We start from the raw sequence: 24,934 nt of genomic DNA on the forward strand, positions 1-24,934 counted from the left end.
ATGAGCTGCGGGCAGCGGAAGGTCGGAAGGTCGCGCAGAGCTGACTCGGGCTTTCGGTCTGGGTCCCGGTCCCGGGCGGGAAGTGAGCGGAGCAGAAGCGCAAGGGCGGAGGCGCTTCTAGGAGCTCCGAGGGCGGCCGGTCCCGCGCGGGGTCCGGGAGGGGAAATGCAGGCGCCGGAGGCTGGGGGGTCGGTGTGCGCCGGGTCGGACCCCGAGGGCCTGCAGGGGCGAGGGGGCGGGGGCTGCGGGCGTCGGGCCGCCGAGCCGGGGCGGGCCGGGCCGCGGGGCATTTAAACCCGGCGGCGGCGGGCGAGGGCCACGCGCCGGCTCCGCGCCCTCCTGCGGCCGCGCCGTCCTCCCGACCTCCGGCCCTGCCCGGTCGCGGCCGCACGATGCGCTCCGCCGTGGCGCCCGGCGTCTGGTTCCTGCGCAGCTTCTCCAGGGACAGCTGGTGAGCGGGGCGGGGGGCGGCAGCCGCGGAGGGAGGCGGCGCCGGGGCGGGGGGCCGGGGGCCGGGGGGCCGGGGGGTTCCTCGCACCCCACCCGCTGGGCACCGAGGCCGGGCGGCTGACACGGCGGCGGCGTCGCCTTTGTCCTCGCCCACCCCTTGGGGGGCCGGAGCTGGGGGTCCCGGGACCGCGCCCCAGGGACGTGGGTGGGGGCACACCTGTCGGAGCCCGGGGGCTCCTCTGCGGACCCGCCCCCGCCCCCCCCCAGCCTGTGCTTCCCTCCTGCCCAAGGGGGCCTTGCAGGCGACGGACGGCCCGTCGGGGTGCGGGGTGCGCGGGGTGCGGGTGCGGGGTGCGCGGGGCAGGGCGGCTTCCAGCCCCCTCTTCACCGCAGGCCACGCACTGGAGCAGGTCTCTGGGTCCGCACAGTAGTGCGTGTGCGTGTGTGTGTGACATCGTGTTAGTGGCCATCACTTAACAATTTGTAAGCGGTCATGTAAATAGCCAGATCCCTGGCCCCTCTTGAGAAACAATTGAGCCACACCAGGCCCAAATTCTCAAATTATATTACTCCGGTGGAGAATCCCCTTTAGCTAGCGCGGGTGCTCTCAAGATGACCACCTTACTGGTTTCAAGAGGTAAGAGCCTGCAGCTCAGCCCCCTCGGTCCTGGCGAATTGGGACGACTGGTCACCCACAGCGCCTGGTGAGCAGTGACGGCCCTCACTGGTGACAGCCCTCCATCACTCCCAGCCTTCTTCACTCTCTTACAGTATTTGATCCTTCTTGAGTTTTAGGACTATTAAAAGATACTTTTCGTAAAAAGATGAAATTATGACTGATAGGATATAAAAAATGAACACGTGTTAAAGATTTTCATTTTATTGATCATAAGGCAGGCAGAAGATGTTATGATCAGTTAGAAAGTCTTAGGAAGAAGGGAAGAGGGAGCCGTTGTTTCTAATGGGTGTGGGGTTTCAGCTGGGGACAATGAGAGGTTCTGGGGATGGATGGTGGGGACGGTTGCACAGCAGCTCGAAGGTGCTTCATGCCAGTGATCTGTACGCTTCAAGATGGTACATGTTATGTATATTTTAACCACAATTAAGAAAGAATCTGAAGAACTTGCCCATTTATAGATCAGGAATATTAAGACCAGATTGGCTTTTCCGCAGGTTGGGAGGAAAGACTATTCATTTGAGACTGTCATTTCTTACACATGACTTGTCAGTTGCCTGCCACTCCAAAGAATTATAAAGTAGCGCAAAGTCAATGAAAGGCTAGAATCCGGGTGATTGGAGGAGTGTCCTCTAGACAATGCACAGTTTTCCAGGGAAGTATTTTTTTTTTCTACAGTCTCCTCTGCTTTGATCAAAAATAATTGCAAAGATTATTCTTGATCACAAAATAAGGCTGGTCTCATCAGATTTGATCTGATTATGTATACAGGTACAGCAAGAGTGTTCATCTACAATACAGGCCTTGTTAGGTTGCTTCCCTGGAGGTTTTCATAAGAAATCTTTTTTTTTTTTTTTTTATGATAGTCACAGAGAGAGAGAGAGAGGCAGAGACACAGGCAGAGGGAGAAGCTGGCTCCATGCACCAGGAGCCCGATGTGGGATTCGATCCCGGGTCTCCAGGATCGTGCCCTGGGCCAAAGGCAGGCGCCAAACTGCTGCGCCACCCAGGGATCCCCTCTTAAGAAATCTTAAATTGAACTTTTAAAAGCCTTTATTTATTCAATTCATTTATTATTATCTGTATTATTTACTGTTTTGAGATTAGAAAGCCAAAACACTAGTTTTACCTGCTGTTACCCATAAATGTGAGCAAATTCCTCCTTTCTTGAAGTCCCCAAAATATCCCAAGTGTACTGGGCCTGCCAGGGAAGGACCTTCCTTATTTGCCTATAAAGGAACACAGTAAACAGTTTTCTTGGGAGGGTTTTATTAGTATTGGCTTCATGCAGTCAACCTTAGTTCCTTAAAAGGGGCTGGTTATATCTGATTCAAAGATCATTGTTGTCAAATATGACATTCCAGGTAAGGCCTTGGTTATATAATCAATTTTTCTAATTACATCCTGGTTAAAAAAAAAAAAAAGCACAGGGTGCCTAGGTGGCTTAGTCATTTGGGGATCTGACTCTTGATCTCGGCTTAGGTCTTGATCTGCCGGTGGTGAGTTTGAGCCCCACGCTGGTCTCCATACTAGTTGTGGAGCCCACGTAAACAATAATAACAAAAGGACAATTTCTTATTAAACTTTTGCTAATCACCATATGGCTATGAAAAGCAGGAAGACTCAACAAAAGTTTCTGAATTTGGAGGGTGGGGTGGCCAGGGAGAAAGAGATATTTGCAAGTGTTTCATTTTAGTTTACAAAAACAGAATCTAGTACATTGTTATGGGTCATTCACAGCTGAAGAAGAAATTGGTAGGGCTTCTTTATATTTCCAGAAAATTGAACACTATGACATCCACAATATTCCAAACAGCAATGATGGCCATCCCTCATCAGTTCACTTGGGCCTATGCGATTCTTATCCCACCGAATCTTGGGTTAGCAATCTCATAAACCTGTCCGCTTCTTCACTACAGTTCTGGAAATCCTGACTCAACCCACTGGGTATGTTCTTAAAGATGTATAAGCAATGCCATGAGAAGCCCATACCCAAGAATAAGTGCCTGGAACAGTGCTTTTTCGAGATAGTTCTTGCTTGATAAAAACAAAACTTTTGGCCTCTAGCTGATTAAAGAAACTTTAGGAAGCATTAGAATGAAACAAAAACTTTCTGTAGGTAACAGAGACCTAAAGAGGCATGAATTAACTTATTACAATAATTTTCAAATGTGAACAACCTGATGAGAATTCATGACAAGAGTGATGTGGCTAATCAGAAAATTTGATTGTTCCTAAGATATGCAAAACAAAATCAAGCCAATTAAAAATCTAGACAATGCCTAAAAACGAAGTAAGATAAATTCAAAGGAGATAGTGAACATTACATCTTAATTTATAAAAATGGGTGAACACAATTTTTATAAAGAAGAAAGTCTTGAGATATTTAAAAATCCTGAGATATAATTTATATAGTATACCAGAGATATATATACCAAGAACATCAGTTGAAGGGATTGAGTAAATATGGCAAAAGTCCTACACATCTATATTTTATTTATTTAATCTCTGCACACAACATGGGGCTTGAACTCACAACCTGGAGATCAATAGTCACATGTTTTTCCTACTGAGCCAGCCAGGCACCCCTACACACTGTATTTCAATAAAACTCCAAGGAAAGTCCCATGTACATCCCAAGTTGAAAATATTAGATTCAAATTAAAGAAGTAATATTGCAGCCCAGGTAATATTTTATTTTATTTTAAAGATTTTATTTATTTATTCATAAGAGACAGAGAGGCAGAGACACAGGTAGAGGGAGACGCAGGGTCCCCACAGGGATCCCGATGTGGGACTCCGTCCCAGGACTCCAGGATCACGACCTGAGCCGAAGGCAGACGCTCAACTGATGAACCCCCCAGAAGCGTCCCCCCCTTTTTAATTTAAATTCAATTTGCCAACATATAGTATACCAGGTGACATTCTAAATCAGACCTGAAATCCTGACTGGCTGTGCTGTGCTGTTCTCACACAGCAGAGCAACCCTGGGATGCTGAGCACAGACCCAGAGGGCACTGAGAAATCTGTAGGAATTTCTCATATGGCATATAGTCTGTGAAATACTTATATAAATAATAACATTTTATCTTTGGAAATTTAACCTAGATTAGGGTGAGTGTCTATTCTGATTTCACAGTTATTTCCACACAGCTGGTCAATAGCAACATCTCAGATAAACCTAACCATTTGCAGCACCTCTCTTTTTAAAAAGTGAAAAAACAAATCTTTGTGATTTTCCAGGGGCCCTCTTGAATATCTCATTGATAGTTTGAGGTATGAAAGATATCCAGAAAGTTTTATTTTATGTTGCATTTAGGACTTGATTTTGGGAAGGCAAAAAAAATCAGAGGTTGTTAGGACATTTGAATGCTTATCATGAGTGCCTAACAAACTGTTCTTGTCTACCCATTTGAAAGTGACCATAATACATTAAAAAAAAAAATGAAGGTAACATTGTAAAGAAACTTAGCTATTTCCTAAGAATCTTTGTTTTTTAAAATAATGGAAAATTGGGGATCCCTGGGTGGCGCAGTGGTTTAGCGCCGGTCTTTGGCCCAGGGCGCGATCCTGGAGACCCAGGATCGAATCCCACGTCGGGCTCCCGGTGCATGGAGCCTGCTTCTCCCTCTGCCTGTGTCTCTGCCTCTCTCTCTCTCTCTGTGACTGTCATAAATAAAAAAAAAAAAAATAATGGAAAATTATTCTGTAATATACTGGATTTTTGCCATCTAGGCAGATTACCCAGGAGGTGAAAGAGTAACATTTTATAACTTCTCTTTAAGCAGACCAGTAACCAACATTCAAGAAAATTTTGTCGTTTTAACAGAGACAGAGAACACCAAATTCTACTTTTGCATTGATGTATTTGATACTAAAGGAACCCTAGCTTTGTTGTGAAAATAATATGAAAAAGATGAAAACTGAGGCAGATTTTGACAAAATTTTAACATAATTACTTATTTTCAGATTCATTATTTGTGCATACTGTAATCAATTTCTCTTTTCACAAACCTTCTACAAATTAATCCACTCAGGTTTTGTCCTTTACTGTCTTCTTTCTTATTCTGGAAAGACCAGTTATTTTACTTTAAGATAACACTTATCTTTTTTTCTTCTTCATTAAAAAAAAAATATATATATATCTCATCCCCATGTATGCCAAATCGTACCCGTCTGCTGCTATTATTCCTAATAGAGTTTCATTCATGTATATTAATTATACCCTTTAATCAGAGTAACTTCTATTTTAGAGAAAATAGGGTTGAGGAGGTTAGCATTTTAGAAGAGCTCATGAAAACACGGCACCGCTTTCTACAACCACACACATCATTTACACACTTTTTGAAGTGTGATTCCAACTACGTACTGTTGTCCTCTAACAGCTCCCAGATTTAAGACCGATCTGGATTGAAATCCTTTCACCACCATATGTCTTATGCACTTAAATTCATTAAGCCTTGGTTTCACCATCAGTAAAAAGAAGACAGGTGGGTTCTGGAGGATGGACGTGGTATCAGAACATTTTTTACTTCCCGTGGCCGATGAAGGGCACTCAGTACATATCCTTTTATTTCTTTCCTGCTGAGTATGGGTTTGGACTCCTATCAAACACTAAACATTAATGTGCCAACGGTAGGCCCATTATTATTTTGAACCCGGTGGCTTGCAGTGATGATTAAGACCTGGTCCTACCTTCCGACAGCTAAGGATCAAACTCTTATCGGACTTACTGCTTTCACGTGTCCCCAAGGAGGGCGTTCAAGCAGAAGTGAGCAGAAGAAAGCAGACTTAGCTCAGCCTTCTGCGACTGGGACACCAGAGGGTGGATTTGCCCTGAACTTTGGAGTCCTTGTCTGTCCAGTGGGGAGACTAGCGGTCCCTACCTCACAACACTGTCCTGAGGGTCACACGAGGTACAATGTGTAAAGTGCTCAGACCAGGGCCAGGCTCATATTAAGCACTGACTAAGCCTTTTTTAAAAATTTATTTATTTATTTATTTATTAGAAAGAGAGAGCGAGAATGCACAAGCAGGGGGAGCAGGAGAGGGAGAGGGAGTAGCAGGTGCTCCATCCCGGACCCCCCTAGATCATGACCTGAGCTGAAGGCCGACGCTTCACCAACTGAGCCACCCAGGTGCCCAAGCCCTGGCCAAACCCTAATTATTGCCAATCATTCTACTTGCTCTTTCTACTACTTTGTGCCAGACACTGTTTATTTGTGGTTCACCGCGAGGCGACGATTTGTTTCCCCGCCACACATGTGGGTATACTGAGGCACAGAGAGGTTGTGTAGCTTGTCCAGCCCCACATCCTTAGTAGGAGGCTGAGCCGGAGTTTGCATCCAGGTTGGTCCAACTCCCAGGCCGGAGGTCGTCCTGCTGTCGCCCAGATCACAGGGCCGTCTGGCCTCGCAGAAGTCACGTAATACCTTTGAGCCTCCAGGTCCTGTCTATAAACTGCAGACAGCGCTGAGCCACACCTCGGGGTGCGGGTGAAATGAGAAGACCCCGAGAGCCAGCAGGGCCCACCAGCCTAGGGCTGCGGTCGGAGGGAGGGAGCAGCCTCGGCAGCGGCAGGAGGATGGGGTGGCGAGTGACCTGCAGCCCCAGCGCAGAGGCACAGCCAGCAGAGGCACAGAGGGGGACCCGGGAGGGCAGAGGGGGATGGGAAGGTGGCAGCCGCAGCTGGGGGAGCCTGAGCAGGCGAAGTCACCCGAGCTGTCCCCTGTCCTCCCCCCCCCCCCTGGGTCGCTGGCGCAGCCTGGAGGTCCTGCGGACCCGTGGGGTGTGTGTGTGTGTGTGTGTGTGTGTGTGTGTGTGTGTGTGTGTGTGTGCAGGGGTGGCTGTGGCTGCTGCTCATGGGCTGGGTGCAGGCCCGGGTGCTGTGCGGGAGAAGCACCCAGGACAAGGAGGCGGGGGGGGGGGGGGAGGGGGGGCTGGCTGAGCAGGACCGCGGGGGGCAGGAGCCGTGCCCCCCCATCACTGTTGGGAAGGCCGAGGCTGCATGTCCCCCCAGGGCTGGCGGAGGGCTGGCCTGCAGGTCCCTGCGCCCAGCCTTCCAGTGCAGCCCGAGAACCTGCTGGACGCCGGGCGCTTCCACACCTGTCATGTGTCACTCAATCCCGTGACACTAGGTGCGGAGTGCGGTGTCTGACTTACAGAATGGCACAGCGCGGTCAGAGAGGCCGACAGCCCCAGGCCCCGGGAGCAGGACTCAGCCTCTTCCCGCCGAAGAGGAGGACCCTTTCCCTGTCCTGCCCTGGCCCCCGGCCTCCTGGCCGCCCATCAGGGCCCCCGCCGCCCAGTAGCTCTGTCTAGTCTGACTGTCCTGGTGGCGGCAGAGATGTGGCCGTAAGGGCCACCGAAAGGGCTCCTTAAAATGAGCGGTGGAAAAACGAGAGGAAGGCAAACCATGAGAGACTCCTCACTCTGGGAAACAGACAAAGGGGTGCAGGAGGGGAGGAGGGCGGGGGGATGGGGTGACTGGGTGACGGGCACTGAGGGGGCACCTGACGGGATGAGCACTGGGCGTGGCGCTATGTGTTGGCTTGCAGAGCTGGTCACAGCATATGACCCTGGGGTGCTCCCCTCCCCCCTCCCTCACCCCCCTCCCCAGCTGCCTCCTGCTTCCTCTTCCTTCCTACCATTTCCTCTTTCCCTCCTTGCAGGGGGCCTTGGGGAGGACGGTCTGACTTAGGGCCCCGTGGACGGGTCTGGAATGGTCTATGCGGTGGGTCAGGCCCTGACTTCTTCAATTCAGACTGTACCACGCGAGTGCTGGGGTCTGAGTGCAGCTACCCTGAAGGGACAACAGAATTGAGGACAGGCACAGGGTGGGGGGGCAGAGTCTCTGAAGCCCATGACCCCCCATCTGACAGTGCCTGAGTTGGGGTGTGTGTTGGGGGGGGCGTAGTGCTGTTCTCCTTTTGGCCTCTGGCTCATGCCTCGCACCCTGGATCTTTCGAGCTCAGAGGAAGGGGGATGAGGCTGAGGTGGCAGGGGAGGGGGGTCTGGGCCTCTAGAGAATCTTGAGAGGAAGGACGTCCTCTCACGTTGCGGCTGGGACCCCAGCTCTGCCACCATCAGCACGTTTCCCCCCCGCCCCGCCCCCGTGCTGTTTGCATAGCGTTGACCACCTCTTCCAAACTGACCGGCTCATACTCTTCCAGAAGTTGCCAGCTGCCTAAACAGAACATGGTGCCATGGCTTAAAGCCATGTCTTTTCATCACTGTGGCTGCGGGCTAATGGCTCCCTTTGCTGGATGGGATCTTGGGACCAAGCTCTGAGTCAAGTTGATCTCTCTGAGCAAGCTCCTGAGTCCCAGCAGGAGGAAGGGTAACGACTAGAGGATTCCTCGGGCTGACTTTCTGCTCCCAGAGGGCTCTGTGCCCTCTGGGACTTGGCCTGTCCCTACCCCATCCCGGGTGCTGGAGGCCAGCCTCCGGGCTCAGGGCTCAGCGCTGTGCTGTCTGTTCCAGGCTGGCCTTTCCCTACCGGGGTGTCTGCCAGCCTCCGTGGAGGATTTGGCAGGGGGTAGGGCACTCCCGCCACCGGCCTGGTCCTTATGTTCCCAGCCTCTATCCTCTTCAGATCTGCTGAGTCCCACAACAGGCACATCCAAGGACAGGTCACCAAGTCCATTTGCTCAGGGCAACGGCCAAGCTCACCTGCAGCCACAGCCAGCCCAGCCCGTCACATGGCTACTGAGCAGCCCTGGATGGGGTTGGAAGCCCGCCCCTGGCACAGGGGGAAGGGGATGGCGACGAGGGAGCTTAAGTCCCCACTGGCCTTACAGGGTGGGCAGCAATGGGGTTGCAAAGTAAGAAAGGAGGATGCAGGTCCTGGGGGTTGACTGGCAAGAGGAGGCTCCTTTCCATCACCTCCTAAGGCCGAAGTCCCTCTCCTGTGCTGTTCCTTGTAGTTTTGGGTTGTTGTCCTGGCAGTGGTAATAGGTCCTGTAGGGTTTTTGTTTGTTTTTAACCCATTGCTGCTTTGGGACACATCGTTCCCTGTCCTTACCTCAGGAAGTCCTAGTGCAAAGTCTTAATAAGGTCAATAGTTGGACTGTCTGCTCATAGTTAAGAGAGAGCTGGTTCTCGTCCCTATCTAACTTGGTTACTGAGTAACCAGTATTGGGGTGAGGGAGGGGGGACTCTAAGAAGTGCCACTTTCTGCTAACAGAGATTTGGAGGGTCACGGGGGCAACTGGCCTCACGTCAAACAGTCCCCGGGCCTCACGGCACACAGTGCCACCGTACCTGGCCTGCTAGCCCAGCCCTGCCCAGCACGTGGGCTGCCGTCCCTCCCCTCACAGCCACAGGGGGCCAGCTGCTCCCTTCCTGGGGCCCCTTATTCTGAAGAAAGGGCTTGAGAGAAGGGAAGTGAAACCTGTGGTTCTCCACGCCCAGAGCCCCTCAGCTGTCTTTCCTGTGAGAGACTAAATCTGGCAGCCTTGGTGTCAGCTTAGCTCAGCCCTTCACCTGATCAGTGACCCCAGACCCCTTTGCACCATGGCACCAGTGACCCCAAGCCCCTTTGCACTGTGGCACCAGGACCTTTTGCTCAGAATAGCCACCAAAGTGGAGTGGAATGGAAAGAGGGCTGTGGAATGGCAAGTCCATTGGATTAATCAGAGGCCTGGTGCCAAGGGCGCTGTGCCCAGCTAGCCGTGGGACTCTGAGCTCATCCCAGCGCCTCTTTGGAGTCCAGGGAGGAAGTCCCAGAGGGCATCAGGGCCAGGCCTGGCATCACAGCACGTTTGAGGACCTCCTGCACCCCCATCTCCCAGAATCATGACTCATCTGCCCTCTTGGGTGTCAGGTTTTCGACTGGAGGTGGGGTCAGAGCTGGGTGTAAGGGCAGGGCTGGAATCTCACAGGTCCGGATATTGGTGTGGGCCCCTGCTGAACCTCCTTATCTGCTCCCAGGGAGCACATGGGCAGGCCGCAGCAGGCCAGAGTCTCTGCTCCATCACCTTGCAAGCTCGCAGCTGAAGCAGCGTGAGGTTGGGAGGCAGATCCCTAGAGAGGCCAGAGTGAGCCTCCCGTGTCCTGCCACTTAGGGTCATGTTGCTGAGGGATGGAAAGGGCTTTAGGGTCCTTCCTACCCTTCCCCCTCCTCCATGAGATCTTGAATCAGCCAAGGCTCTGGATCTTTCCTAAATGCCTGCCTCTTCCTCCCGGGGTGTGGGTCCATTTTTGAGGTCTATTTTCTGTGTATTTTGTGGCTCCCGGCCGCTGACTCAGCTCAGCTGATGTTCTGCTGAGGAAGCAGACACTGACTCAGGAGGCCATCGAGGCCTTCCCCAGACCCCCAGGGAAAGGGCAGGCTGAGGGGTTCTTTCCATCCCAAGACTGGTCCTCGGGATGAGAAGTGGGGGGAGGCAAGGGCGCATGTGAGGTGTGAGCCACAGATGGAAAAGATGACCTTCTGCCCAGTGGGATGGATGAGACCCGGCCTGGGAGGAGGATGTGGATTCCGGCACCAGCTCCCCCACTGCGGCCACGTTTCAGCTGCGTCTGGGCTCTGCTCTAATTGGGCTGTGGCCGCTGCTGCTCCTGCTGTGTTCCAGGCCTAAGAGGACTAGTGAGCGCCCCTGGGACAGGGCCCCCTGCACGGCTGCCCTGCACCTGCTCCCACCGCTTCCGGTGTTCTAAACACGGTTCCACCTTGCTGCTGCCATGTCTCGGCAGGAAACACAGACCCACATAGAGGCGTCCGGACCTTAGGTCAAGGGACAGTGGAGGTGACGGGAGGTGGCAAGAGCAGTGGGGATTGGGGACAGAGGACATTTGTGTGGTCTTGGGGGGCTGGTGCTGAGCCAGCTCTGCTGCAAGGCCTCAGGAGCTGGGACCAGAGAGCCAGGGCTCCCTGAGCCCCGTGGCCTCCGGGCCTCTGTTCCCACCCTCCCCTTGGCCTCCGTCCCAAGGAACTTGTGTCTGGTGGGGACACGTAGGTAGAGAGTTCGGGGTGCCGAGGCCCTGGGGCTGCCAGAGCAGGCCCCGGGGGACACTGCGACTGAGCTTCCAGCCGAGGCCGACTTCCTGCTAACCCAGGTGCCTGCCTTTTCCTGCAGGTTCCGAGGCTTCATCCTGCTGCTCACCTTCTTCATTTATACCTGTTATCACATGTCCAGGAAGCCCATCAGTGTTGTCAAGGTGAGGCTGACCTGGCACTCGGGAAGAGTGCAGGGGATGCCGGGCCCAGCAGAAATAAACTCTAGTAGAATGTTCTAGAGCTCGGCCGAGAACCATCCCTATTCCCTTACCATAGTCATGGAGGTGACTTCTTCACATGGCCGACCCCTACTTTGAGTAGTTCCTAGGGAACTTTCCTGAGCTGCTCCCTTTGACAGCGGTGTTGCTGCCTGTGGGTGGAAGGGGAGGGCTCTGCTCCTAGACTCCCCTTGCCCTTCACTGAGGGTCTGAAGTGGCCACTCGCCCCTGTAAGCCAGTTCCTGCAGGAGGAGAAGCCAGGGGAAGGCTGGAGTCCAGCGGGGAGGCCCTGGTGGGGTCCGGGAGGGCTGGGTGGGCTCTGACGCCGGGAGATGACCCCTGATCTGCGCACCCCATTGCCTCCTCAGAGCCGTCTGCACCAGAACTGCTCGGAGCTGATCAAGCCCACTAACGACAGCCACAGTATCAATGACACTACGTGGTGCGACTGGGCTCCATTTGGTAGGAACAGGGCAGGTTGCCCTTCCCCACTCCCCACGTCTCCGCCCCAGGAGGAGGTCGTCCGGGGCCAGAAAGGACTTCTTGCAGGGACAGCCAAGCACCAGCGTTCTGTCTCTCTCATCTGTTTTCAGACAAGAACAACTACAAGGAGTTACTGGGGGCCGTGGACAATGCCTTCCTTGTGGCCTATGCCATCGGCATGTTCATCAGGTAAGAGACAGGCCGAGCCTGTGACTGTCCTGGGGTGAGGTGCGCTCCCCTCCCTTTTTAAAAAGATTTTATTTATTTATTCATGAGAGACACAGAGAGAGGCAGAGACATAGGTAGAGGGAGAAGCAGGCTCCATGCAAAGAGCCTGATGTAGGACTCGATCCCAGGACCCCGGGATCACGCCCTGGGCCGAAGGCAGACGCTCAACCATTGAGCTACTCAGGCGTCCCTGCTGCCCCCCTTGACTAACCTCGGGGCGGAGGGGGTCCAAGAGAAAAGGCTGATGCCCCCCCCTCCAGATGGATAGGAGAACAAGAGGTGGGCACACACACCAGCAGCCCCGGCCCTCCTCGTTTCCTTACTGTCGTCACCCGGCCTGCACCTTCACCTAGGAGACTCCTATTTTTAGTAGCTTCTTTTCCTGGAAAGGCTGGACGCTCCCTCTGTTGTTCTCTCAGATGACAGTGGTGGTGATACGGCTGGAATATGGTGTTTCCTGCACCGGGATCCTTCATGTCCAGGGGGCGGGGGGGCCTGGACACAGAGATGGCGAGGAAAACTCCCATCCTCTCCTGGGCCTAGGTTAAAATTAGCACAGCGGGCATGGCTTTGACGCAGCAAGCCTGGTGTCCGTCGCCAGGGGCCAAAGGCGAATGAGGCAGTGTACTGCCCTCTGATAACCCACAGCCTGGTGGAGGTGCCCAGTTCATCAGCAGCTGGTTCCATAGCCGTGTGGTGGCTCTGCAACAGGAGATGGTGGCGCCACGCTCCCTCAGATGGGGGGCGGGGGGAGGGGGGCAAGGGACTGAGTGGGGAGAGTTCAGTCTCAGGGTGCTGAGCTGCACACGTCTTGGGGGCATCCAGGTTAAGACATCCAGCAGGCATCTGCTGTGATCCTGTGAGGGCAGCCATCTGGAGGGAAGCTACCGGGTGGAGCTGTGTAACCTGCAGGTGGTAGTTAAGGTCACAGGACAGAGGCAAGAGACGTGCCCCAGGGAAAGTCAATGGGGAGGAGTGGGCAGCCGAGGGCAGGGAGGCGAGGAGGCCAGGGCAGGGAAGTCCAGTGAGAGGAGCCTCGAGGGCCTCCCGGGCATGTGGCAGGTGACACAGAGGTCCCAGGTGGTCACCTGGGCCAGAGCCAGCATGGTATGTGTGGAGGGGGACATGTGGCAGGTGACACAGAGGTCCCGGGTGGTCACCTGGGCCAAGCTGGTGTGATGGTGTGGAGGGGGACGAGGCAGGTGGCGGAGCTGGGGAGCGCGGTGGGTGATTAACCACAGGTCCACTTTTCCCCTCCAGCGGGATTTTTGGGGAGCGGCTCCCCCTCCGCTACTACCTTTCAGCTGGAATGCTGCTCAGTGGCCTTTTCACCTCGCTCTTTGGCCTAGGATATTTCTGGAACATCCACATGCTCTGGTACTTTGTGCTCATCCAGGTACGAGCCTCCGCATTGGGCTCAGACCCCTGCTCCATCATGGGAAGGATCGCTGAGGCCGCTGGTCCCAGCCACCCTCAGTGGCAGATTTGGGCTGTGAATCACCCCTTCCCAGCCCAGTACTCCCCCGTTAAGCTTCGGGGCCCTTCTTACCCCTTCTTGGAATCATGCAGGTCATGAATTTGTTTGCTCGCTATGTCTGCCCTGAGCACGGCCCTGAGGTCCCCGAGAATGCCCGAGAGCCTGGGTCTCTGCAGGGAAGGATCTTGGGCCAGAGGAGAACTCTGCCCATTGCACTGGGGGGGTGGGCTGGGAAAGGGGGTGCTTGCAGCGTGGGCCGTGGAGGGCCCCTCGGCCCAGACGGGTCGGAGGGAGTTTGCGCATGGCCCAGACCGGTCCCACTTACCTCCAGTCTCCCCGCAGATCTGTAATGGACTTGTCCAGACCACAGGCTGGCCCTCGGTGGTGACCTGCGTTGGCAACTGGTTCGGGAAGGGGAAGTGAGTGTGAGGAGGGGGAGGAGCGGGAGGTGCCCCGGGAGGGCTGTGGGTACCAGGAGGCCACGGGCGGCCTTGTGTATAATTTCAGGGTGAAAGGTTAGAGACTTGTTTCCGTCTTGCTGATTTTCACGTTTAGTTGAATGTTTTAGTGACTGAAAAGCATTGCTGGTTTTCTCATTGATCAGGTTTTAAGCACAAGACAGGCCACCTTAGTTCTGCTTCTTTTTTTTTTTTTAATTTTTATTTATTTTTGATAGTCACACAGAGAGAGAGAGAGAGAGAGGCAGAGACACAGGCAGAGAGAGAAGCAGGCTCCATGCACCGGGAGCCCGACGTGGGATTCGATCCCGGGTCTCCAGGATCGCGCCCTGGGCCAAAGGCAGGCGCCAAACCGCTGCGCCACCCAGGGATCCCTTAGTTCTGCTTCTTCCTCATAACAGACGAATTTCCATTTTGCAGGAAGACAAAAATGAAGCCAATAAAACTTTATTATTATTATTTTTTAAAGATTTTATTTATTTATTCATGAGAGACACAGAGAGAGGCAGAGACACAGGCAGAGGGAGAAGCAGGCTCCATGCAGGGAGCCCAATGTGGGACTCGATCCCAGGACCCTGGGATCATGCCCTGGGCCGAAGGCAGGTGCTCAACCACTGAGCCACCCAGATGTCCCTAAAACTTTATAATAAATATTATTATTTTGTACTTGAACTGGCTTCTGTGCAAAAAATAAATACATAAGAGTTGATTTCGAGCAGGAGTTTCTCCGGCTCAGCCCTGCTGACATTTGGGGCTGGATCATTCTGTGTCATGCGGTTATCTTACACATCGCAGGATGTTTAGCATCGTCTACCCACCAGATGCCACTAGCAGACCTGGAGCTGGGACAGTTTAGAATCTCCAGACATTTTCTGGGTCCCCTGGAGGCAGAGTGGCTCTGGTCAAGGACCAGTGCTGTAGGGTAGCAGCTGTGGGACCAGAGGGAAGAGAGGGTGGGGGTGGACATCCTCAGGGTAGGGAGAGCTGCATGTGGAAGCCCCATGGGAGCTGCCCAAGCTGCTGGCTGAGGGGAGCAAGACCCCAGGCCTTGCTGTCACCTGCTTGATGCCAGACAAGTCCTCCCCTTCCTCCCCCATGGTTGTCTTTGGGCTTAGATGCTGGAGGCAACCAGCTTTTTGTACTTGGCCGGAGCAATTGTGATGAACCGTGTGCTTTTGACTCCCCCCCCCCCTTTTTTCCCCTTTCCTTCCCTGTCCTCCCTCCAGGCGGGGGCTCATCATGGGCATCTGGAACTCCCACACATCTGTGGGCAACATCCTGGGTTCCCTGATCGCTGGCGTCTGGGTGAATGAGCAGTGGGGCCTGTCGTTTGTGGTGCCTGGCATCATCACCGCTGCCATGGGCGTCCTCACCTTCCTCTTTCTCATCGAATGTGAGTGGACCCCCTCCCCCTTCTCTTTTCAGGGTCTGAGAGAAGGCAGCTGGCTCTAGGGGGAGGATTATAGGTCATGGGGCTGGAGGACCCGTGTATGGCCTGGGACAAACAGTGTCTCTGGGCCTCAGTTTTTTCCTTTTTTTAAAAAGATTTTATTTATTGGTCCATGAGAGACACAGAGAGGCAGAGACAGAGGCAGAGGGAGAAGCAGGCTCCATGCAGGAAGCCCGATGTGGGACTCGATCCCAGGACCCCGGGATCATGCCCTGAGCCAAAGGCAGGCGCTCGACTACTGAGCCACCCAGGTACCCCTGGGCCTCAGTTTTCTCATTTGTAAAAAAAGAGCCTCTACTTTCTGGGGTTGGTTGAGGTCTCAGCGAGATATGCAGTTAGGACGCCTGGCCCATCGCTGTGCCTGGCCAGTGCTGGCTGGCTCCGCAGGGGAGCAGGGGGAGGTGACCGAGACGGGACACCCCTCATCCGCCGTCCTCTTCCACATCCCCGCGGCCCTCAGGGACGCCCAGCCTGGCAGTGTGGCCACTTTGTGGGCAGAGAAAGTCCACAAGGCAGTAGTGACGCCGGTGGTTGTTCGGGAGCCGGGCCTAGAAGGTGTCTGCGGAGCCCGGGTTCCAGGCTCCCTCGTGCTGGGAAGTAGACTGGCCATTAACTTGGGGGCAGGGGTTCTGGCCTGCTGGGAAGCTTCTTAGAAGGTTGTTTATTTTCAGACCCAGAAGACGTGGACTGCACGCCCCCTCAGCACCACACAAGTGTGAGCCCCCCCCCATCCCGACCCCTGCCCTTCTACTCCATCCGCGGGGGCTGGTCCTGGAGAGGACTCGGGAGTTGGAGAAGGGCCCGTGCGTCAGGCCCTTGGCTTGGCTCCCCCATATCCTGGCTGGGCCTGAAGGACGTTAGTTCAGACGGGAGGGGGCGCGTACCTCTTCCAGCTCAGGAGCCCCTACCTCTTGCACGGGTCGTGCCTCCAGTTGGTGGGAGGTGGCACCTGGACGTGCCCGCAGCACGGGCTCATCTCTGTTCAGGGTGGGCTGGAAGAGCATCAGGACGCCGAGGACCTTGGGAACAGTCCCAAGGAGAGCAGCCTGGAGAACGCCGCCAGGGACTCCAAGGAGCCAAGCGCCCAGCCTGCTGCCATCAGCTTCCTTGGGGCGCTCCGGATCCCGGTGAGAAGTTTGTGGGGGGAGGCAAGGGAGAGGCTCTAGATTTCTCTGCTGGATGCTGGGAGATGGCGGGGGAGGCTCAGGGTGGTCTACGGCTCCCAGAATTTCTTTATAGGAGGTGCTTCGGGTGAGTGGCCAGCTGGGGGAGGTAACGTGGGAGGCTTGTGTTGACCAAGCATTTGAATGCAGGCACCTTGCTCTTACTGAGATTGGCGAGGTCCTGGAGGTGGGTCTGTGTGGTAGGCGGTGGCAGTGCTGGGGGTGCTGAGCACCCCCTGGGGCTACCTCGGGCCTCGGGCCACCTGCACGCCTTTCCCTCACACCCTCTGCCCTGCTCTGCAGGGTGTGGTCGAGTTCTCCTTGTGTCTGCTCTTCGCCAAGCTGGTCAGTTATACCTTCCTCTACTGGCTGCCCCTCTACATCTTCAATGTGGGTGAGTACAAGGGAGGCGAGGTCACCTCTGGTGGGGAGAGGAAACCTGTCATGTGATACATGGGATCCCAGAATATAGTCAGGATGCCTGCTGAACCTCTCCTGGGGCAAAGGGAGACTTCTTCTTCTTTTTTTTTTTTGGTAGTTGGAAGTTAGCCCCTGGCAGTTAGACCTCATGGACCTGATTGGAACCACCTTTCTTCTGCTGGACCAGAGTTGGGAGTTAGGAACTCAAAGTTTTGTTCTGTAATCCTTCCTAACTTCTTCTCTAGTCTTGAGGGTAGGAGCGCCCACCTCCAGCCTGCCGAGGCTCATAGATGAGTGGGATTGGTTGGTGCTTGGAAGGTCTGCCTTTGAATGCTTCCCCCAACCCCGGGAAGAGGGCCTGGTGAGCCACCGCACAGCCTGAAGCCTGGTAGTGAGCGAACACTGCTTTCCTGTCAAGGGGCTGCCTCCTGGGATTGATGCCTTGTGCCTGGGTGGGAGGCACGGCCCTCCTTCGGGGCCTGCACTCCCCTGCCCCTGCCCTCAGAGCTCCCGCAGGGCCCAGGCCCTCCACCCCAGGGTGAGCTGCTCCCTCCAAGCCCTGTGGGAGGGCCAAGGCTTTGCGTGCACTGTACTTGCTCTGAACAGGATGCCATGGAGATTACTCAAGGCCAAATCCCAGCCCAGAACTTGCCCAACAGCCCCATCACAGGGCCTCTCTCAAAGATAAAGGGAGCACGCCAGGGAAGCTCTGTGGACACTAGGACTCTTTGTTTTGTGGCCTTGGTGCTGGCTTCAGAGTATGAGTCAACCTTGAGGGTTAGGCTACAATTCAAGCTTCTGGATATTCCTTTTTCGAATCCTAGGACAAGGCCTGGGACCTGAGGTCCCCATGTGCCTGTGAGTCTCCTTCCTGGCTTTGTTTATTAGCAGAGACTTCAAATGGATGTGGAGGCTCCTGGTGGAGGCCTCCTGAGCAGAGCAGAGCAGAGCAGGAGCGGGGCTGGTGGGGCTGCGGCTCAGTGAGAATAGTCATGACTCCAGGGCAAAGGTGGCCCAGTGGGACAGGGCTCTCCTGGGCCAGCCCCCATGCTTTCAGGGGAAGGCTTTTCTGAGAAGTCAGAGCCAACCTGCAAGGGGAGAAGGAAGTACAGGATAGGGTGTGGGGAAGAGAGGGTGTCCGGTCCCAAACTGCTGCAAATTTACTTATGACCCTGGCAGATGACTTCCCCATGGTCCTCACTCCTTCCTCTGAAAATGGAGGCAGTGGGACTGGATCAGGTGCTCTGTAGCGGTGTTGCTGGCTATGGCACTCCACGACGTTTGCTCCGAGCCCCCAGGTCTGACCACATATTTGTGTTTTCCACAGCTCACTTTAGTGCCAAACAGGCTGGGGACCTGTCCACCCTCTTCGATGTTGGTGGCATCATAGGTGAGGCCCTGCCCTAATCTGCCTTAGGCTCTATTCCCCTTTTCCCTTGTAGGGATGCAGAAGGAAGGGACGGGTCCAATGTGACACGACCTGGGCAGATGACATCAGAGTAAAAAGGGCTCCTGCCTGGCTGGGTAGCCCTAAGAAAGTTCGCCCTTGTGTTTGATCTTCCCATAAAGCAATGGGTGTGGGGAGGGCTTCAGAGAGAAGAGCTCTGCTAGTTCTGGATGCCCATGCCCAGGCTAGTGTTGGGTAGAGCGATGGGGCAAAGCTTGGGGTGCCACGCTAGTGGGAGGCTGTGGTCACCTCTGGAGCAGCAGCGCGTGAACCAGTTTGTGTTCTAGGCGGCATCATGGCGGGACTCATCTCCGACTACACCAATGGCAGGGCCACCACCTGCTGCGTCATGCTAATCTTGGCTGCCCCCATGGTAGGTACAACCTCAAGAGCAAAATGCACATGCTCGAACATACCTGTGCAGGCTGTGGAAATGCATGCACACCTGGGCACACGCCTGTGTGTGTGTGTGTATGTGTGTGTGTCCATCCCTGTGCATGCTGGGGGCGGAGAAGCCAAGGGAGGCACAGGAAAGAGATTCATTTTGGGAAGGGATTAGCAAGGATCTGGCCTTGGTGGAGAAGGAACAGACCAGCTGCTAAACTTCCTGGCCAAGAAAAGAATAAGAAATTAAGGTTAGTTATTAGATAAGGTTAGATATGAGAAATTAAGGTTAGATACTCTCCTTTTTGAGAAATAGGAAACGATAGATGACCACATCTTAGACCCTCCATCTCCAGGACAATTAAAGACCAAGAAGTCTGGGTTTGGGAAGGAAAAGGAGTAAGGTGACCTCTGGGGTTCCCCGGCCAGACTTCTAGGCTCCAGTCTAAGCCAGGCGGCCGATGGGGAGTCCTGAGTGTGACTGCATCTCCCTCTTCCTCTCCCAGATGTTCCTGTATAACTCCGTGGGCCAGAACGGGATAACCAACTCCGTAGGTGAGGGGCGACTGCCCGTCCTGCTGGCACACAGGAAGCCCACTGCCTTGGGGGGCCCCCTGGAAGCTGGTTTGGGGGTGACGGTGGGAGGCTTGGGAAAGTGGAGGTTCTCAGCCTGACACCCGGGGGGGGGGTCTCACCTGCTTTGGGGCGGGGGCTGGCGGTGGCCCCTCACCCCTAACCAGCTGTCCCTGTTACTGCCTCAGTAATGCTGATCATCTGTGGGGCCCTAGTCAATGGCCCTTACGCGCTCATCACCACCGCCGTCTCTGCTGACCTGGTAAGCGGGCCGCCTCCCTGGAGCCTCCCTGGGGGATGATTCTGGGGGCTTGGTTAGGGCCTGGGGTCTCCAGGCCCGCATCCCTCCCCCCTCCCTGGTGCACAGAGATCCTGGCACCTGAGACCCTCAAAGTCATCAGCACTGGCCCCCCTCCTTTCCTCTCCACTCCAAGCCCCTGCTGCTGCCTTTCCCCAAGTCAGCCCCCCAGTCCTGGTGCTGCCTCTTCACCTGGGCCTCCCCACTCCGCTGTGTCTCCCCAGGGAACTCACCAGAGCCTGAAGGGCAACGCAAAGGCACTCTCCACTGTCACGGCCATCATTGACGGCACTGGGTCCATAGGTCTGTGACTCCCACTCTTGGCTCCTGGCAGCTGAGCCCTGAGCCCTGTCTTGAGCGCACTCCTTGGAATGCTGCCCCCGGTGGGCAGGCAGGTTGGGGCTCCTTGCCGGGTGCCCTTCTCTGATGTTGTGTTCTGCGCAGGTGCGGCTCTGGGGCCTCTGCTGGCTGGGCTGATCTCCCCCACAGGCTGGAACAATGTCTTCTACATGCTCATCTCTGCCGACATTCTGGCCTGCCTGGTACGGGTTCTCGGGGGTACACAGATGGGCACCGGTGGGGGTCAGTGTCCTGTCCTGCCAGGCCGGATCCCCGGAGGTGCAGAGCATTGGCCACAAGGGCCTATGGGACAGTGAGATCACCTGCCCTACACTCAGAACCACGTTCCCCAAGGGGGACCCTGCCAGATGAGACCCTGTGCCCACGACCTTCCTTCCTCCCAGCCCCCTGCTCACCTAGCACTGGGGACTCCCCGTGCATTCAGTGCTGATATGGCCCTCCCCTCCCCCTGTGCCTCGGATTCCCCGCAGCTCCTCTGCCGGTTGGTGTACAAAGAGATCCTAGCCTGGAAGTCATTCCTGAGCAGAGACAGAGGGTGAGTCCTCCCGACTGCGGTAGCCTCTCCTCCCCGACCTCTCTTCTTATGGGAGTTCAAACCAGTGCTCAGTTGCTCGGGACCCAGTCTGAGCCCACCCGCAGCCCAGACTGGGGCCGGACCCTGGGGCTGCTCCATGCCCCTCCATCCCCACTCTCAGCCCTGCTAATGTGTCCTCTGTTGTCCCCATGTGTCTCCATAGTTCTAGTCTGGCCCTAACCCACCCGCGGTAGTATTTTCCTCAAGTCCCATGACTTTCGTGAGTATTTCCTTCAAGTCCGTGGCTAAGGTGCCATTCGAGTGGGGCCTGCATGCAAATCTTCTCTCCTCCATGTGATTTTTCCAACTTTCTCTTTCCCCTTGGGGGCCAGCTCCAAGACTCTCCACCCCAGCAGAGCATGGTGCTTGGGAAGTGTTTCCTAAGGAGCTTGAGCTGCCACCTGGGCTTGGCAGACTCTTCTCCTTAGGGAGGGAGCGGCAGGGCCTTGGCTGTACCCCGAGGACAGAGGCAGGACCCAGGGACATCGTTTTCCCTCTGAACTCGGGCTCTGAGCCCTACATGCCTCCTAAAAGTTCACAAACCGACATCATCTGGCCTGTCTGCCCGGGGTGTACAGAAAATGGCAACTAGAATCAAAGCCTTTGGGATAAGATTGCAATCAAGCCTCGGTGGCTGGCCTGGTGTGTTCTGTCTATTGCCCGGTGGTGGCGGGTGTGGAGGCCACACGTAGTGGCCGAGGCAGAGCCAGCAAGAGGCTGGGCTGCGTGCTGGTGCGGAGGGCAGGCTCTCGCTGGCCTTCCCGCTCTCCTTCTGAGCAGGCCGTTATGGCTGAGGAGCTGGCCGGAGCCGTGGACCTGTCCCTGGATGGTAAATGTGTGGAAGGAGCCCCTGGGCTCAGGGTGACCAGCCCCACATCCGGGAAAGCACTTTCCCTTCGAGATGTTGTCTTCCAGGTTCTCTGGGAGAAAAACCGAGGGCAGGAGGCAATAGCCCAGCTCCATCCTGCCTGCCCTGGTGGGGGCAACGGGGACCTCCTCCACCTGCCCTCCTGGGCCAGGCTTGAGGGGAGACTGGGAGGGCCCAGAGAGCAGCAGGAAGGGGGGATGAACATTTAGTGGACATCTGCTCCCCCTGGAATGGAGTCTGACTTCAGACCCAGCCGCTTACCTCTCAGCAACCTCCAGAGGTCGGTTCTGTCCTATAGCGATGAGAGAATGGAGGCTCAGAACTCATGCAATGTGCCTGAGGCCTTCAGCAGAGCCTAAATTTGAACCCAGGTGTGTGGGGGCTGGCTTTTCTCTGCACTGCTGCCACCCTGAGCTGGGCCTCTGAGGGAGGCCGGTGTGTGGGGAGCAGAGGAGCTCCTGCTAGGGCAGAGGGAACCAGGAGTCCCTGGGCAATCCTGACTTCCCTGCTCACTTTCATGTATCAGACCGTGGACACACCCTCTGAGCCTCCAAAGCCTTCTGTGTATGGCAGGGGGGCACTCACCCCTAAGTCCCTGACAAGGTGATCTGAGGCTGAGACGAGATGGGCTCTGTGATTCTGCTTTGTAAAACTGTCAGAGGCGACACCAGCTTTGCAAGGTTCTCATGGTCATCTTGGCTTGCTGTTTGCAGCTGAGGGGGTGAAAGGGAGCCCTCAGTGATAGAGAATGCGGGTGAGAGGCAATTACTAAGGGGCCCTATAAACCTGCCTTCCCCGGCCCCACCATGGGGGCAGGAGCTTAGTCTGTGTCTCACTTTCTCTTCCCCCACCTTTCCACCCTCCTGCAGGTATAAAGAAATATGAAGCCCTGATTGAAGGAGAAGCCTGGAGGACCTCAGCCAATTCCCCAAGTGCTTCCCCGACCCCACTGCCTCACCGGGGAGGGGGGGCAAGACCACGGAAACCACCCCCAAGGACTGTGGGAGCCTCTTGACCTGACACCAGCCAGCCCGGGGAGGGGGACTGCCAACACGAGGACTGCAGGGCTCGTGGCCCAGGACTCTGGAAGCTGTGGGCAGAAGGGATGGGGATCAGAGCTTGAGTGGTGTCTCCAGCTTGGTAAGGGGAGGGTAGGCTCAGATCTTGCTTGTTCAGATTCCAAGAGGGAAGGCAGAGGCCCGACCTGGCCGAGGCCTGGCAAGGGCGTGTCTCTCCTTCCTGTGTTAAATCTGAACCTCAGCAATCGGCCTGTTGTGTAGGGGCGGATTTCTGACCCTATTTCAGAGCTGCCCAGCCTCGCTCCCTTCCTTTGTCCACGTGCCGGTTTTCTCATGTATTTCCCCACGTTGGAACCCCTTCTCCCCTGCACTGGGTCCTGTTCTTGACTCCTGACCCGAGTCGATTAAAGTGTTGTTGCTGTATCCTCCAGGGCCAGGACTGGGGAGAGGCAAGGGGGACAAGGCAGGGAGGCATCACTCTTGGGCTTGGGCTGGGCCAGGACTGGGGAGAGGCAAGGGGGACAAGGCAGGGAGGCATCACTCTTGGGCTTGGGGCTGGGCCACCCTGGACAGCGAGGGCCTCCATTGCCCCAGGCTCAGTCCCAGCCCTCGGTGTCCCCAGGGGGAGGTGGGGGGCATGTGTCAGGGCAGTGCCGGGGGCATGACTAAATCCCCAGCGTGTGGGGCAGGGATGGTGGCAGGGCCCTGCCAGTGATGACAACGAGTGCTTGCCGCCCGCTAGCCCCGCTCCGGGAGTGGAGGGGCAGAGGGCACGGTGGGACGATGCCCTGAGCACCCACACCAGGGTGATGGCCCGAGCAGGGAGGCGGCCCGGAGCTGCCTCTTGTCCCCCGTGCTCCTGAGCACTTCTCCTGCCTCCCCGAATCCTGGAGCGCTGCAGGCCGGGCTGGCCCTGGCCCTCCTCTCTGACCGCCGCCGCCAGCACAGTCCGGAGTCCGCTGGCCAGCCGCGCCCGGTGCTGGGTGTCCCGGGACTGCTCCCCCCCCCCCCTCCGCGGCTGTCACAGCCGGCACTCCCTGCGGAGATGCTGGGGACAACACTGATGATAGTGGGTGGTGGCCCAAGCGGGAGCTGAGCCCACGCGGCCGGGCATGAACTGGGACACCAGGGCCGGGGCCGCACTCACGGGGGTGCACACGGCCACGGTGACCGCTGTAAGCCTCCAGCTGCCTGACACCCACTCTGACGTCAGGAACCCCTAGGTCCTCGGGTGCCCCCCATCCGCCCACCCTGGGCCGGGGCTACAGTGCCCAGCCTTACATCCAGCCCAGCGTTCTTAGAACCTTCTTTCAGGGCAGAGGCATCTGCGCGGCTCGCCACTGAGGGAAGCCACTAGATGGTGCCATCGTCCCCCGCAGAGCCCAGCGTGGGCCACGCACTCCTGCCAGCAGAGACAGGGCCAGGGGTGCTGTGTTCTCCAACTTTCAGCTGTCTCTCTCTCTCTCTCTCTCTCTCTCTCTCTCTCTCTCTCTCTCTCTCTCTCCTGCTTCGGGTCAGGGTAGGCTGGCAGGAGACCTCCTCCTGTGGGGGAGACTTCCTCTTCCCTAGCCTCCCCCACTGGCAGGCCTGAAGCCTGTGTCCTGGCCGGGAGGACAGTCCTAAGGGGACCCACCTCCGAGGACGAGATGGGCTGCAGGGACACCTGCAGACAGTATTAAGGCTCCCTCCCCGCTCCTGCGGAGCCTGCCTGGGGGAGGGATAAGACGGAAATTCTGAACAATAGGAGAGAAACACTGGAGATGGGGGGTGGGGGGTGGGGCTGAGAGGCATCACCATCCCTCCTCCAGCCTGAAGGAGGGGGGAGGCCGGAGGGTGATCCCAGGGCAGTTGGTTTGCTGGATCCCCCAGGGCAGTTAGTTTGCTGGGAATGAATGAACGCGAAAGGCGTCAGAAGGGAGAATGAATGGACCCGGCAGGCAGTTAGCATGATGGGGGGGGGGGGTGGAAGAGGGAGGACATTAAAAGAAAGGCTGAGCAAGCCCCTACAGTGCAGCATGGGGACCCGAAAAGCAGCGGGATGTGCCCGGCCTGGCTGGGGGGCCGGGGGTAAGCCTGGCATGGGGGGTCAGCCCCAGGTCCCAGAATCAAGGCCGCGGGTGGGAGTTTGGGGGAAAGAGAGAAGGTGGAAGAGCCCCAGCCCTGCCGTCTGCCCCTCCGCACTGGTCTCTCAGGTCCCGGGTTCCCTGCCCACCTCAGCTCTGGGCACTGACTGTTCCCCGGAAGCCTGCTACCTGCCTTCTCTCCGGGCCTCAGCGCTCACTTGGGGCTAATGCAGGAGCATTACGTTAATTAGTTATTCATTTAATTTAACTTCACATTTGGTCTCAATTAAGCTTAAAGTGTTCTTCCTTATAGATGTTACAATAG

At 56.1% G+C, this 24,934-nt stretch overlaps 1 protein-coding gene across 3 annotated transcripts; it reads left to right on the top strand.

Moving 5' to 3' along the window:
- SLC37A2 (solute carrier family 37 member 2) lies at window positions 1-22,969 on the top strand. Of its 3 annotated transcripts, none has more exons than XM_055306917.1 (19): window positions 1-21; window positions 11,206-11,287; window positions 11,713-11,806; window positions 11,938-12,016; window positions 13,316-13,451; window positions 13,875-13,951; window positions 15,217-15,383; window positions 16,112-16,155; window positions 16,427-16,567; window positions 16,907-16,997; window positions 18,351-18,413; window positions 18,758-18,843; window positions 19,361-19,409; window positions 19,616-19,689; window positions 19,950-20,028; window positions 20,170-20,267; window positions 20,556-20,620; window positions 20,823-20,879; window positions 22,397-22,969. In XM_055306917.1, the coding sequence occupies exons 2-18, from the start codon at window positions 11,258-11,260 to the stop codon at window positions 20,851-20,853; spliced, it is 1,404 nt and encodes a 467-aa protein (XP_055162892.1). In that variant the 5' UTR covers window positions 1-21; window positions 11,206-11,257; the 3' UTR covers window positions 20,854-20,879; window positions 22,397-22,969. The 3 variants fall into 3 exon arrangements, with proteins under 3 accessions (XP_055162892.1, XP_055162890.1, XP_055162891.1); XM_055306915.1 differs by lacking the exon at window positions 1-21 and adding an exon at window positions 254-451; XM_055306916.1 differs by lacking the exons at window positions 1-21; window positions 20,823-20,879 and adding an exon at window positions 254-451.
- The last annotated feature ends 1,965 nt before the right edge of the window (window positions 22,970-24,934 follow it).

This window comes from Nyctereutes procyonoides, unplaced genomic scaffold (genome assembly GCF_905146905.1).
Source record: "Nyctereutes procyonoides isolate TBG_1078 unplaced genomic scaffold, NYPRO_anot_genome, whole genome shotgun sequence".
In the NCBI taxonomy this organism is placed as follows: domain Eukaryota; kingdom Metazoa; phylum Chordata; class Mammalia; order Carnivora; family Canidae; genus Nyctereutes; species Nyctereutes procyonoides.

What these genes read in the sequence shown, in the direction of transcription:
- SLC37A2 (XM_055306915.1), top strand. Translation starts at nt 393, where the DNA reads ATGCGCTCCGCCGTGGCGCCCGGCGTCTGGTTCCTGCGCAGCTTCTCC. An exon ending in AACTGGTTCGGGAAGGGGAA is followed by an intron (nt 13,952 to 15,216) that starts GTGAGTGTGAGG and finishes TCCTCCCTCCAG; the next exon opens with GCGGGGGCTCATCATGGGCA. An exon ending in TTCCTGAGCAGAGACAGAGG is followed by an intron (nt 20,621 to 20,822) that starts GTGAGTCCTCCC and finishes GTGTCTCCATAG; the next exon opens with TTCTAGTCTGGCCCTAACCC.